This window comes from Ceratotherium simum, chromosome 5 (genome assembly GCF_057802395.1).
Source record: "Ceratotherium simum simum isolate JZ-2026a chromosome 5, ASM5780239v1, whole genome shotgun sequence".
Lineage (NCBI taxonomy): Eukaryota > Metazoa > Chordata > Mammalia > Perissodactyla > Rhinocerotidae > Ceratotherium > Ceratotherium simum.
In genome coordinates, this window is record NC_141904.1 from 68,208,377 (window position 1) to 68,222,301 (window position 13,925).

General features: G+C 43.9%; 1 protein-coding gene across 5 annotated transcripts in view; it reads right to left on the minus strand.

Annotated features, from left to right (window-relative positions):
* Positions 1-13,925, minus strand: part of FRMD4B (FERM domain containing 4B) — a 312,466-nt gene that overhangs the window by 167,829 nt on the left and 130,712 nt on the right. For 2 of the 5 annotated variants that reach the window (XM_004419911.3, XM_087431322.1), the window contains exon 1: positions 5,457-5,618. The exons of the other annotated variants lie outside the window; for them this stretch is intronic. In XM_004419911.3, the coding sequence (XP_004419968.1) occupies positions 5,457-5,618 (162 nt within the window). Of the gene's footprint in view, positions 1-5,456; positions 5,619-13,925 lie in introns of those variants that run through there. 5 annotated transcript variants of the gene reach the window in all.

Below are 13,925 nucleotides of genomic sequence, written 5' to 3' on the forward strand. Positions count from 1 at the left end.
TTCCATGAGAAAATTCTTCCATGTTCCTTCAAGTTCTATTTTTCTACAATTGAATTCTGGACTTTTCTTCCTCTAGCATTCTTCACCTAATATATTGCTTTTTTTCTAGTCCAGGGATTGGCAAACTTTCTCTGTAAGGGGCCTGATAGTAAATATTTTCGGCTTTATGGCCAATACAGTCTTTGTATCAACTACTCAACTCTAGGTAGTTGAGTCACAACTATTCAATTCTGCCATTGTAGTGCAAAGGCAGCCACCGACAACATGTAAATGAATGAGCAGGGCTGTGTGCCAATAAAACTTTATTTATAAACACAGGAGCCTGTGTGCCAATAACAAACACAGGAGGCTGGGGGCCAATAAAACTTTATTTACAAAAAGAGGAGGCAGGCCAGTTTTCTCCTGTGGGTTGTAGTCTGTCAGCCCCCCTCTCTAGTCTATATAACTCATAGGAAAGTGGCAAGTGAAGGGTGGGGGCAAGCAAAGTGCATATGGTTTGAAATGCACACAGATCACTGAATGCTCAATGGGGAAGTGTCCTTTGGGCGACTTGGTCTTTTGCAGCCAATGTGGTGGAATGCAAAGTTGAGGTGTTATCAGTTTATGGATCATCAGAGTCTTGGATATAGAGAGATCATTTCCTTAGAGACCCTTGTGTGAGCTGCCTGTGACCTCCTAGATTTTTTGTATGGGTTTAAAGAAAATGTGGGTCTACGTGTGGAACACAAGTCCAAATACCAAGGTCCACCCTACACACGCTGCTCTGGGAAATTTCAGTCTCTTACCGAACATCCTTGCATGTAAAGATGGGAATTCAGTTTCCAGAGAACTAGTCTCACTTATAAAAAGAATAGTAATACTCTTAGCTAGCCTCTGTCAAGTACCTTCTACGGGTCTGATGTTAAGAATTAACATTTATTGAGCATTGGCTTGTGCCAGGCTGGGCGCTCAGTGTTATATACATTATTTCATGAATTGTTCACCGTACCCCACAATGCAGGTACTACAGTTCTCCCCTCTCACCCATGAGGAAATAAGGCTGAGAGAGAGAAAGCCATTTGCTCAAGGTCAAACGATCAAGTTGAGCCTACAGCCGCTGCCATGTTCTGCACTGCATGCTACCCACTCTGTGCCAGCTGCCTGCTTCAGGGGAGCCTCTTCTGGTCACTTAAATATCCCGGATTCTGTCCAAGTTCCCTCCTGCTAGAGGCAATGACTCCATTCAGGGTTTGCAAGAAATTCTACCTTTGAGACATTGGGGATGAGGGGAAAACTTAATCCCAAATAATAAACTGAGGGCTTTGTTAGAACGTGTCACACTTAATAAAAAGCAAAGGGTGTTGATCTTTTTTCAACAACATTCTCTCATCATTTTCCGCCTCAATTGTTTGTTCAACCTAATTAATTGCTATAATGCAACCCATCCAGGCAAGATAGAAGCAGGATAGATATGTAACTGACGAATCAGCTTTTAAAATTTAGCCCAAAATTGAAGGCGAATGTCCCATGTCTGCAACTTTAACCTAATCTAAACTTTCACTCATAAAGTAAGTCTTTGTTAAAAGGCAGCCTCAGTGCAGCCTCAGCCTGTCTTTTATTTAGTCGCATTACTACAGAAGTGCCTTATAGCTAGTATCTCAATTATTCATGGTTCTTGGCAAATTCAGGCACTTGCCTCTCCGATTTAGAGGTGGAGGAAGTGTTCAATTCCAAAGAAATTATGCCTTCCCGGATTTGCTAGTCAGGCAATAATGTTGTTGCCAAATTCCTTATGAATAGGTGGGAGATCTTATTTCACTTATAGTATATGAATAAACAAACACCCCCAAGGGACTGCCAGATATTTCATGTAATGGATATCTCCTGCCCCACCCTATTTCTCTCTAGAGTGATTGAGCCTGGATTTCCTTACAAACAAGACTATTCAAACTAGAAGCAAGGAAAATGACACCTTGTTATCGCCAAGATGATAAAAACTTGAGTTCAGTAAAATATGTAACTCAATGGTGTGTGTTTCCAGAGGTGGACAATACGATGGAACATTCTGCTCTATGGTTTAGAATTCAATTACGGGATAGCAACAGCGTATTCTAATGATGGGCCCCCACTCCCTTAACTCAAATTACTGTGGCAAAAATACTTACAAATGGATTTGTGCATTAATCCTTGTACTTACCCTGAAAAATAACTAATTATTTTATTTAAAGAGCTCTAGATTTGAGATTCTAATAACGCAGGTGCAATGGACATTGCTGATTGCATCTCAACCAAGCACTGACCCTCCCTCATTGTTTGGCAGGTATGTGGTCTGGGGGGCCAACTTCACTCCCAGCTTCAGAAATGGGTCTGTTCCCCCATGGGCCTAAGCCAATCAATTTAATTCAGTGTTTCTCAGCCTTTTTATTCATTATCATCCCCTTAAGGAGCTTTTTAGATTTTTTTTGGTTTTCTAGTCATCGCCTTCCCCCCGAAATTCTAATGCCACATATATACTGTATATATGTTTAGGTATTGTATATCTCTCTGCTTTATACATAAAAAGAATAAGGTTTTTGGCCCCCCTCCTTCTCCCAAGAAACAATTTTTGCCTCTTGGGGGCTATATCACTTCCACTGGGAATACATGTATTATAATCTCATTCTCCGTGCCAATCAGTGCATGCCACTGGGGGTGAACACAGACTCTAAGTTGATCTATCAGAGTGAAACTGGGAATGTTTTTTTGATAGTTGGTAGATATGAGAAATTCTCTTTCTTTCTGGATGGGTTGATATGCGAATCTAAGCCCTGGAACTGCTGCAGCTATCTGCTATCGTGAGGGAAGAAACCAGCTGAGGAAAAAGCCAACACACAAATGAGACAGCACTGAAAGAACCATGGCGAACCAGGATAGTGCCCTGATCAAACCATACCTGAAGTTCATGCTACTGCTAGACTTTTTAGTTGTGTCAAAAGTCCCTTCTTTTTATTCTGTACGTTAGTTTGAGTTGGGTTTCCTATTCTAATAAAATCTTAAGTGACAGAACAGGTAATATTTATGGAATGCTTCCTAAGCTCTAGGCACTGTGCTAAATATCTTACATGTCAATTAATTCTCTTATAAATCTCTGTGATTAGTACTATTATATTTCCCATTTTCTTAATGATGAAACTGAAGCATAGTAAGATCAAGTAACTTACTCATGGCCATACATAGGCAGAGGTAGGATTCACTCCTATGTCTATTTAACTTGGAGCCTAAGGTATTAACCACTTTAGTTTACTGCCTTTCAGTTCTATACAATTTAAGTCACTACTTTCTTGCTTGATATTTGAAAGGCGTTACAGAAAATGGAGTTTCTTTGCTAATAGTTAACTGTGTTGCACAATTAAGAAATCTATGGTTCTCCCAAGTTTCAAAATATTTTTAAAAACCTTATTTCTCTAAAGACACAGGAAACCTCAAACTCAGAGATGATTTTCTACTTCTAACTCAATACTCATAAAAGGGCCATCATGATTTTGATGTTCTTCTTATCATTATGAGAGGGAATTGACTCAGTCACTATCTGTTTTACAGAAGAGAAAACCTATAGTTTAGTAGGTTAGTCCTTCAAGTTGCTGTTCTGCTTAAAAATAATTATTGATCAACCTTATAAAGAACCCATCAGGTCTCAGGTTTCTGGAACCTTCATTTTTGAATAGGTCACTCACAGCAGAAGAGATAAGCCATAAGTCCCCTGAATCCTCGGGGAGAGAGGCATGGAGGCTACAATACTTGTGTTCTCCTTCTGAAAGTTTCTCAAACATTAAAAAGCAAAAACGAAACTATATGAGGGGCACTTCTCCTAAAGACCAAAATGAACAATGATTTCCCAAAAGAGAAAAAGGCTGAGAGGAAGACGCACCTCTGGCTCCAAAAAGTCAAGTGATCTGTGTCATGTGGCCAGATGGCATCTATTCAGTGCTCCATAATACTCTCAACTTCCCACATGCTGCCCTGGGTCTCAACCTGGCTTTTGGATTCTTTCAAAATGCAGGACATCGCAGACATGTTATCCAGAGCAGGCGTCGTGAGAGCACAAAGTGAAATGTTCCTCACATTTTCACCAGGATGACACGATGTCAAAGATAACAAGGGGATGCTGATTCTTTAGATGCCCACAGTTTAACCTCAGGTGCTGGCCTTTTAATTTTGCTTGATTGATGGAAGACTACAGCTTGTCAAAATCAGGTGCTTGACCACATATGGAACATCATACAATGGGATATAAATTATGGTCATTTAGGGAGTGGGGTCAGGGTAGGGGGAATCCAGGAACTGCAACAAAGCTATTTCCATCACAGGAAAGAAAATGTGATGCTATATTCTTATAATAAACACCAGGTATCATCTTCCTAAATACAATGTCAATTGTTTTTAACATCAAAGATATTAACAACCAGGGCCGACCCCGTGGCTGAGCGGTTAAGTGCGCGCGCTCGGCTGCTGGTGGTCCGGGTTCGGATCTCGGGCGCGCACCGACGCACCGCTTCTCCGGCCATGCTGAGGCCGCGTCCCACATACAGCAACTAGAAGGATGTGCAGCTATGACATACAACTATCTACGGGGGCTTTGAGGGAAAAAAAATAAATAAATAAAATTATAAAAAAAAGATATTAACAACCAAAGCACAAGACTTTTAAATCCACAAATGACTGTTAAAAAAAAAAAAAATCCAGGCAAGCTGCAGTCCCAGAGAGGATAAACGGTCTCCTAGTTGAACAAAGTTGCTGCAATTTTTGCCTGCAGGATGGGACCTAGCAGAGAAATAAAGAGGCTGTGTTGTGTGACAGGGAGTAAATCCAAACGTAAGCATTCTAACGCTCAGCCAGCCACCCCTCCCTTCCCCAGCCCGTCATCCTCCTGCAAAGTGTTCACTATTTGCTGCCCTTCCTTCCAAAAGCCAGTAGACACAGCATCAGCTTTTCCTGGCTCTGCCTTGCAAGCTGGGGCTGCCTGATGGAAAATGGAAATAAAATCAAAGTGAAGAATGCAAATCCATGAAGGCCCCTCTGACTGTAAACTGGTGTGAAATCGTTCCTCCTGAAACGCCAGTGAATGCCACGCCAATGAAATAAAAAAGAAGGAATCACCAGAATGTCCAAGTCGCTTCCTGCAGACCCTCTACTGCAAAGCTACAGCTTTCTTAGCTAAGTGCCAGCCAGCACACCATCCCTCTATAACAGATGTCTGCAAATGCTGGGACTAACTCACAAGTGCCCCCCATGCCCAGTGGGAAAAATTCACAAGCTCTGTCAGGCAACAGTTATCCACAGCTGCTGAGCATTTGACCCGAGAGTCAAGCAGCCCGCTAGGAGTTTAAAAAGAAGAGAGGTGGAGGGACAGAGAGAATCAAATCATACAGGTGGAACCGGCTTCCCACGAGCGCCCGGCATCCTGAAAGGGCCCTCGGGCGCCGCGCGCCCTGGCTCACCTGGTACACGTCCCGCAGCCCGCACCACGTCCGCAGCACCTGGTGGCAAGCCCGCAGCCTCTCCGTGTACCATCTCCGCAGCGTGGACACGGTCAAGTTCCACACAAAGCGGCTGCCGCTGAACAGCAGGTCCTCCACTCCACACATGAACACTGAAGCCATGCCTCCTCCTTCCTCGCAACCCGGGGGCGCGCGGCTCCCGCAGCCGCGGCCAGCGAGCCCGAGCACAGCGGCCCGACCGCCTGGGCTCCCGACGCCGGCTTCTGCTGGCAGCCGGGGGGCAAGCCTTCCACCAAACTCGGCTCTCACCGTGCGTCCTGGCCAGGCTCCGGCGGCATGCCCCGGGATTGGGCGCCCGCCAGCCAACGGCTGCGGCTGGCACGCACAGAAGCCCGGTGTCCACCCCCGCCCGCTCGCGGGCAGCGCCCAGCAAGCAGCGCTAAGCTCCGCCAGGCGAGCCCCCGGCGCTCCCGGGGCACGGGAAGCCCTGGCCCGCGAGGACTCCCCCTGGCGCTCCCCGGGTGCGCTGGGCAGGGGGGGAAGCGGAGCAACTCTTTGCAGGCAAAGAAGAGAGCTGCATTTCAGCGCACTTGGCTTGCACGTCCTGCACACACCACACACACGCACAAACACACGCACACACCCCAGCCTGAGTCTCCTGAGCTCTCGGGAGCACCTTACTTTACACTACAGGGTCTTTCCTTGGCATCTTGCTCTGTCCACACTGATAAATACCTCTGGGCAGCCACAGATGCAGGAGGAAAAAAAAAATCCTCCGTAGCATCCCTTTGGACCCCACTCCTGGGGGAACAGCCTTGAATGTTTCCTTGGTGGTGCTGGAGCCAGGAGATGAAGATAGCAGTCTCACAGCAACAGTGTGCACATAGCTCCAGAACCTGCCTTTGCTCCTAACTTGAGGGTCTCCGGGAAAACAACCACCTGCCTGTTGTTGCCAGCCAGAGGGCAGGTTCCCTCACCCCTCACACTGTGCTAATTCCAATACAGCAGTCAGTTCACAAGAAAAACAGAAAAGATTCTTGGTCTCTAGCAAATAGCTTCCAGTTACTATCTGCTGGGAAATAGAAGCTCACAAGGGATTCCTTGGTTTGGGTCTGGAAAATTCAGCCTCTGGACATGTCTACCAGCAGCTGCCAGCACAAACCTGCACAGGTAGTTTATTCTCAACTCAAAACCAAAGGAAACCGTTCCACCACTGGCGAAGTCACCAGATAATTAATGTTTTGTTTTCTTTTAAAGTTCTCTCCCAGGACTTGCTATTGCCTAAGGCATTTGGAAAAGGGAGTCCCCCATACCACTAGTCTCTATTTTCCTTTAGAATGTGTGTAGATTGCAGTCCCTTATACTACTATAACATTTCTCACAGCAAAAGCACTGCACCAAATTTCAGGATATTGCTTTTCCTGACTCTATCTGTAGGACAATTGTCTGTGTTTGATTGGTGGTTTCACACCTGGGCTGTTATCTTTGCTATTAAGTGGCAGAAAGGTAGGGTGCCAAAGCCTTTGTCCTGAACCAGCTCAGAAGGCTTCAGAACAGATTATCAACAAGTAAAGCAGCTTTATTTCAGATTTCAAATGCCTTTGGAATCTTAATTCTGGTGAAACTCAATCAGTCAAAAGAACACAAAAATCTGTCCTCAAAGTGCCTGTTGTTTTCAAAGTGACCATAATCAGGAAACTTTTAAATGATGTTTCTTTGACTACTTTTCACTTCCTTTTACTACTAACAAAATTGCCTAAGAGTTTTTGTTGAGTTAGTTATACAGGACACAAGACCTGATCCAAGATTTGCAAACCCTTCTTCACAGTAAATCTACTCCATGTGCTCATTAGTATCAGCAGTCTGACAATATTCTCTAAGATGATGGTCACAGTGTTTATACAAAATCAGAATATACTGGGTCTTACTGAATCAAAAGAAAATGAACTAAGTATAGTTTGAAAAGGAACTGTCATTCCAATGGAAAACTACTGAGCTTCAAAAATGGCCTATTAGTACGAGTGAATGGTGGTGGTACATTTACTTTTTTTTTTAACGATGCAGTGCGACTGTGTTCTCGGAAATGTCGGGCAGCCAAGGGAATACCAGAATAAAACCTACAACAGGTCAATTATCTCTGTCTCATGACACCATCCTCTCAGAAGAGATGCCCTAGAAATACCATCTATCTGTGCATGGGTCTCAAGTCAGTGGTCAATTCCAACCTCAGTCATTTTCATTCAAGGTTTCCAAAGTCAGTGCTTACACTATTTTCTAGAAAACGAGATGTGGGATGATACAGGTTCTCAAAGTGTGATCCCTGAACCAGCAGCATCACATCACCTGGGAACTTGGCAGAGATGCAAGTTCTCGGGCCCACTCTACAATCAGAAACTATGGGGTTGAGGTCAGTGATCTGAGTTCTCATGTGGCCTCTGGGGGATTCTGACTCCAGGTAAAGTTGGAGAAGCACTGCTCTAGGGCAGAGTAGTTAGGAGCTAAGTCTCCTAAGAGAGACACACCTGACTCAACTCCTGCTCCTTCACATCTGTGGCACCTGGTACAAGCTCCTTACACCCCAAAAGCCTCAATGTCCTCATCTATAAAATGGGGAAAATATCAGAATCCACTGCATAGGGTTTTGGGGAAGACTAAGTAAAATATTCTGCATTTAGCATAGTGGCTGGTAAAGGGTAAGCACCCAAAAAAGACAAACTGCCACCAGCCAAATTAGGAAATGTTTTCATTTTTTGTAGTCAGATAAAACAGTGTAAGTGAATTTTTTTTTTTTTTTTTTTTTTTAAATTTCAACTAATTATCTACCTCTGCTTTCCTATCCCTTTCTGTGTGTTGGAGGTTAAAGTTGGTGGTGGCTTGTTTTCAGGGAGCAGTTCTGCTGCTCTCACTCAAGTTCCCAAAAAGCTTTTTGAAGCTCCATCTTCGCCCCACAGACCACCTTTCCCGGGGACTCAGAGAAGTTAATGCTCAAAGCTGGATGCCAGACAGGAAAAGACATCTTGTTCCCACCAATATAAACACTGATGCTTCTTCTTATCCGAACAGCTTTCCTCTCCCGCAGAAGAAGGTCAAAGCTCCAGGACAAGTGGGATCTTAGAGGGAAGGAAGTGCACGTTCCTCCACACCAGGGTCTGACAGTAGAGGCAATTGAACCCAGATGTGTAGCAGTGGCGAAAAGAGCGACCCAAGTGTGGCATCATCTTTAAAACGGACCAGCCACGTGGGACAAACCAGATCCCAGACACACACCCTTGAAGCTGGTCTAAAATTTCCTGTGGAAAGAGAGCTAAATCAAGCTGGCTTGAAAATTATCTTGCTTTTTCTTTTTTTTTTAATTTAAGAAGAGGATTTTCTTTCCTCTCCAGCATCAGAGCTCCCTGCAATACACTGTAATTTTCTGCAGCTCTCTCTGGAGGCTTGAAAAGATGCTTCAGGTGACAGCATTACTCACACACCTGGGAGTTCTGCTACAGACATAAAAGCGAAATTGTCAGGATCCCCGGGGCTCCTGTAGGTTCTCCTTTGAGCAGTCAGCAGGAAGAAGACCACAATGCTGGGAAGACAGCACAAAATGCCAACCCCTGTCTCTAGAAAGAGGCAGCCAGTTAGTAACACAGCAGCTTCCAGTGGCCCCCTCTGCTCGTCAAAAAGACAGAGTCTACCTAATGCCTCTGGGCATTTTTAAACTGTACTCTCCACACACACCTTTAGTGTGGCTAAATTCTCATAGCCCATGAATGTCTGACCTAGGGCTTGAGGGGGATGAAAACAAGGCCTCGTTCAATGGCTCTCAATCAGGGGCAGTTTTGCACCTCCCCTCCGAGACATCTGGCAATGTCTGGAGACATTTCTGATGGTCACAACTGGAGGGTGCTACTGGCATCTAGCTGGTAGATGCCAGGGATGCTGCTCAACATCCTACAATGCCCGGGACAGCCCCCACGACAAAGAACTCCCTGCCCAAAATGTCAGTGGTACAGAGATTGAGGAACCCTGGTCTACATACTCTGCTCTTCCTCTCACATGACTTTTGTTGTAGGGAAACATTCTTCCCTCTTGGTATTTTCTCCCCCAAAGGCAGATTGGGGAAGAAACGCAACCATCACTCTATAATGGTTTTCACGCTCACACAGAGCTATAATGAACTCGAAGCCTTTCGAGAAAGAACTGGAATGCCATTTCCTATCATTTTCACTTACCTTTTGTTTTGATATTGATCATAGAACTGAGGAATAGTAATTTTCATCATAAGCTATTTATATTTTGGCACCTTAATTTTTGGTTTTATCATTTCATTTAAATTAGAGTCTCCTTAGAAGGGATGAAGCCTTTTTCTGGCACATTTAAAAAAAAATATTCTCCCCACATTGACTCCAAGGTGGAATGCTGATGCCTCCCGTGGGCCGTGCACTGCTATAGAAGTCTCTCATTGCACACATGACAGGATATTGCCCCTTTCAGTCCACTTTTCTCTGTTAAACTGTAAGCTTTATGAGGAATCCCTGCGGGTGAGGTGGAGGTGGGGGTGGCTGGATGGTCCCTCCTTGTGCAGGAGACCTCATGCATTGGAAAATGTTTAGTGACCTTGGGCTCTGCCCACTAAATGCCAGTAGTGCCCCTAATCGTTATGACAGCAACCACGAACAGCACCTCCACACACTTCTGAATGCCCCTAAGTGGGGTGGGAGCTACCCCCCTTCAAAACTGGCGGAAGTAGGGAAAGGGTCTTATTCTTATTTGTTTCCCCAGTGGCTGGCACAGAGCAGGCAATCAATAAACATTTAGTGAACCGACAAATGAATGAATATTTGTCTCAACAGTGAATACAGAAAGAAGTTCATCCATTCCCCAAATACATACTCTTGTTCATTAAAAAATTATGTATTGAGTTTGCACTACGTGCCAGGCAGGGAACTAAGTGCGCAGAATGCACTGTGATAAAACAGAGATGATCTCTGGCTAAGTGGGTCTTAGGGCGAGGAAGGCAGACATTTGAACAAGTAATATAAAGGAGCGGGAACTGCCACTCATAATAGAGATCTGTCATGTAGGATGTGGGGGAGGTTCAGGCAATGCCTCCCTGAGGACGGGACAGTGCTGCTGAGACCTGAAGGCTGAGTAGCAGAGAGCTAGGTGACAGGGAACAGGGAGACAAAGAGCTTTAAGAGCTGTAAGAACTAAGGCTGTATGGCAAGAGGGATCCCATATTTGGAGAACTTGAAGGAAAAGAGCAAGAGGGGGCGCGGAGCAGCAGGGGGCCAGGGAAGCCCAGCTGGGAGGCAGCTGCAGAGTTCTAGGGGTGAGAAGAAAGGGCTCGAGGTGGAGTTGTGGGAATGTCTACATAAGCTGAAGTAGTCAACACATTTCTTGGCTCTCTGGGACCATAAGGCCTTAACACGCAGAATGAGGTGACAGTTTGGTGGGCAAAGGTGCCCCCTTCAAAGAAAGCACCTCTTGTGGCCTCTGGGAGAGCTGCCTAACTGTGCAGAGGCAGCCTCCTCACTCAGGGGTCTGCATGCCCCTCCCCCATTCTACGTCTCGCCCTAAGGGAGAGGGAGGAGGGCTTGAGTGGAGACAAGTTCTGCTGCGATCCCACGTGAGCCAGAGGCTAGGTGGTCATGCTCCTCCCTCCTCTCCTGCTTTCTCTCCTCTTTCCCTTCGGCTGAGAGAGCGAGGAGCCTTCTTCTTGGCCTCAAGCAGAGGCAGTGGAACCCTGTAGGGGAGGGAACCAGCCGTTATCACCCGTAGCCCAAGGCTGACGAGTAGGCTGATTAAATTGTGCAGCTGCCTGCGGGACTTTGAACATCATAAAGGGATAAAAACACTACAAACTAAATAATATCCAGCACTAAGGTATCTATCCAGCTTCTATTCTTTGGCAAACACATTCTACTCCTAGAAGAAAAAAAAAAAGGAAAGAAAGAAAATAAAACAAAACCTTCCCATCGTCCTCAAAAACCTCATCTGTTATTTCATCAAATCAAATTCTCGCTCAAAGGAAAGAGGAGGGATGCTATCTTTATCGTGTGAAGTATAAAAAAGGGAGCAACACGTTAGACTCTGCATTGTATCCCTTTTTACTAGTTAATCCATTGAACAGATATTGGAAATTCTTGCCAGATCAAATTTTGGAAGTCATCTGTATAGAATTGAAAGCACTTGAAGAGGATAATGGTCCCAAGGAAGCCCACGTAGATCAGAGGGAAAGGGCTGACCTTCTTCTGCAAAGAAGAAATAGTACCAATCTTGTGATTTACCTCCCACCCCCATAATTTGTCACCTTTCTTTTACACTTAATTTACATGCACACCAACAATGACAAAAATAAAATAGTAATAAATGGGTCTATATAACACCCATTTTTTCTAAATAAATAAAGGCAGCTCCACATATAGCATCAGTTGATTCTCGCAATATTCTCCCAAGATCAAATGGAGAAAGGCATTGCTGGCCCCATTTCATGGATAAAGAAACTGAGGCATAGAAAAGCTGGGTAATTTGCAGATGATCAGTGGAAAAAGCATAAAAAGCATTTAGTAGCTGCTAATTTTTCAGTCCTTCTGCTTTAATTAAGAAACAAAAGGACAATTTCTTTTCTATTTATAAGTTATCATTTGCTTTGGCTTCATACTAAAATTTACAAGATATGGATGGCTCTAGGACTTACCTCTAGGAACTGCATGTGACAAAATGCCCACCCTTTGAGTTTACCCAATTTAAATGAGAATAAAACAACAGTGAGAAAAAAAGAAAATCTATGATGAAAAGTCACTGAATTTTTTTATGGAAGATAAGAGAGTAGTTACTTGAAACCCAATGAACCTTCACTCCTATACGGTAGCAGAAAGGAAAAAAAAATAGATGAAAAATCTTGACTCTCCAAAGATCAACCATACTATCTACGTGCAGATGATTGCAGTAAAATGAAAAACAGAAATCGGCCAATATCAGTGGCCTGCCAAGCAGTAGAAACTCTCAAGGCCAGGTAGCCTCTAGCCATCAAACAAATACGGGCAAGGGGTTATAAAAACAGATCATTTTTCCATTATTAATAAAAAATACAGAATGATTTGGTAGGATTATTGCTAGGAATTTCAACTATTTGGCCCTTAGCAGCAAGTGCAGAATAAAAGCAAAGTCTAGTATCCGAAAAACAGGGACATAAAAGTATTTCTTGCGTCTTGCTATCCTAAAATTAACTTAAAGTTGACAGTAGCAACATACTGTTCTCAACTACAAAATGGATTGTCTACAAGAAGATAAAGAAGGCAAAGCAGCATGCTACCAGCCTCAAGCCCTACGGATAGTTTATAAAGTTGAGAGAGCAGATGTGTATTCTTCAGACCAAGAGTTCAGAGAGCTGCAGGCAGTACTTGAGAGGAATGAAGAAAAGAAACTACTGCACATGATCTGATCTTGAGTCAATAACAGAAGAAGAAAACAGAGTTTCACTTCTGAAGGAGCTGGAACTAAAGAACTTTAAGGTAGACCTCCTTACCCTAAAAAGTTTCCATTATTATCTCAGTCTGGTGGGCTTACAGGTAACTTTGGTTTATTTTTTGTATGTTTATATATTTAGGCAGATAATGTTGGTTGTGTATCCATCAGCCATTTACCCCCTTTTCAGAGACTCTGATTTTGTGGGTGGCCATTTTCCATGCCTCTGGGATAAACTATGATTGGTCTAAGGGAAGGCATGACACCCCATTCTGGCAATAAGATATAAAGTAAAGCTTTCTAAAGAGTTTTGGAAAAGATTTCCCTCTTTGAAGAGCTGGAACAACATAAGAATTTTGTCAGCACTTTCTTTGATTCTTGCTTTGGAAACTGTTGTGTGAAGACACAATGCTCTGAGCTACAGCAGCCATCTTGTGACCAAGAGGACATGTATTGACAGCAAAGATAGTAGAAAAGAGAATAGTAAAAGCCTGGGTCCTTGATGACATTGTTTAGATGTCAAACCAACTCAGGAGCAGCCTATTTTCAGATGACTTGTAATGAGATGTAAATAATAAATGGCCTTACATAATTTAAGCTGCTTTTAGTTGGATGTTTTGTTACTTTCAATAGATCACATTTCAAACTTACTACAAAGCTACAGTAATCAAGACGATGTGGTACTGGCATAAGGATGGACATATAGATCAAGGGAATAAAATCAAGAGTCCAGAAATAAATCCCCACATTTATGGTCAACTGAATTTTGATAAGTTTTTTGTTTGTTTGTTTTGGTGAGGAAGATTAGCCCTGAGCTAACATCCATTGCCAATCCTCCTCTTTTTTGCTGAGGAAGATTGGCCCGGGGCTAACATCTGTGCCCATCTTCCTCTACTTTATATGGGATGCCTGCCACAGCATGGCTTGATAAGCGGTGTGTAGGTCCATGCCGGGATCTGAACCTGTGAACCCTGGGCCGCCACTGAAGCAGAGCATATGAACTTAATCACTACG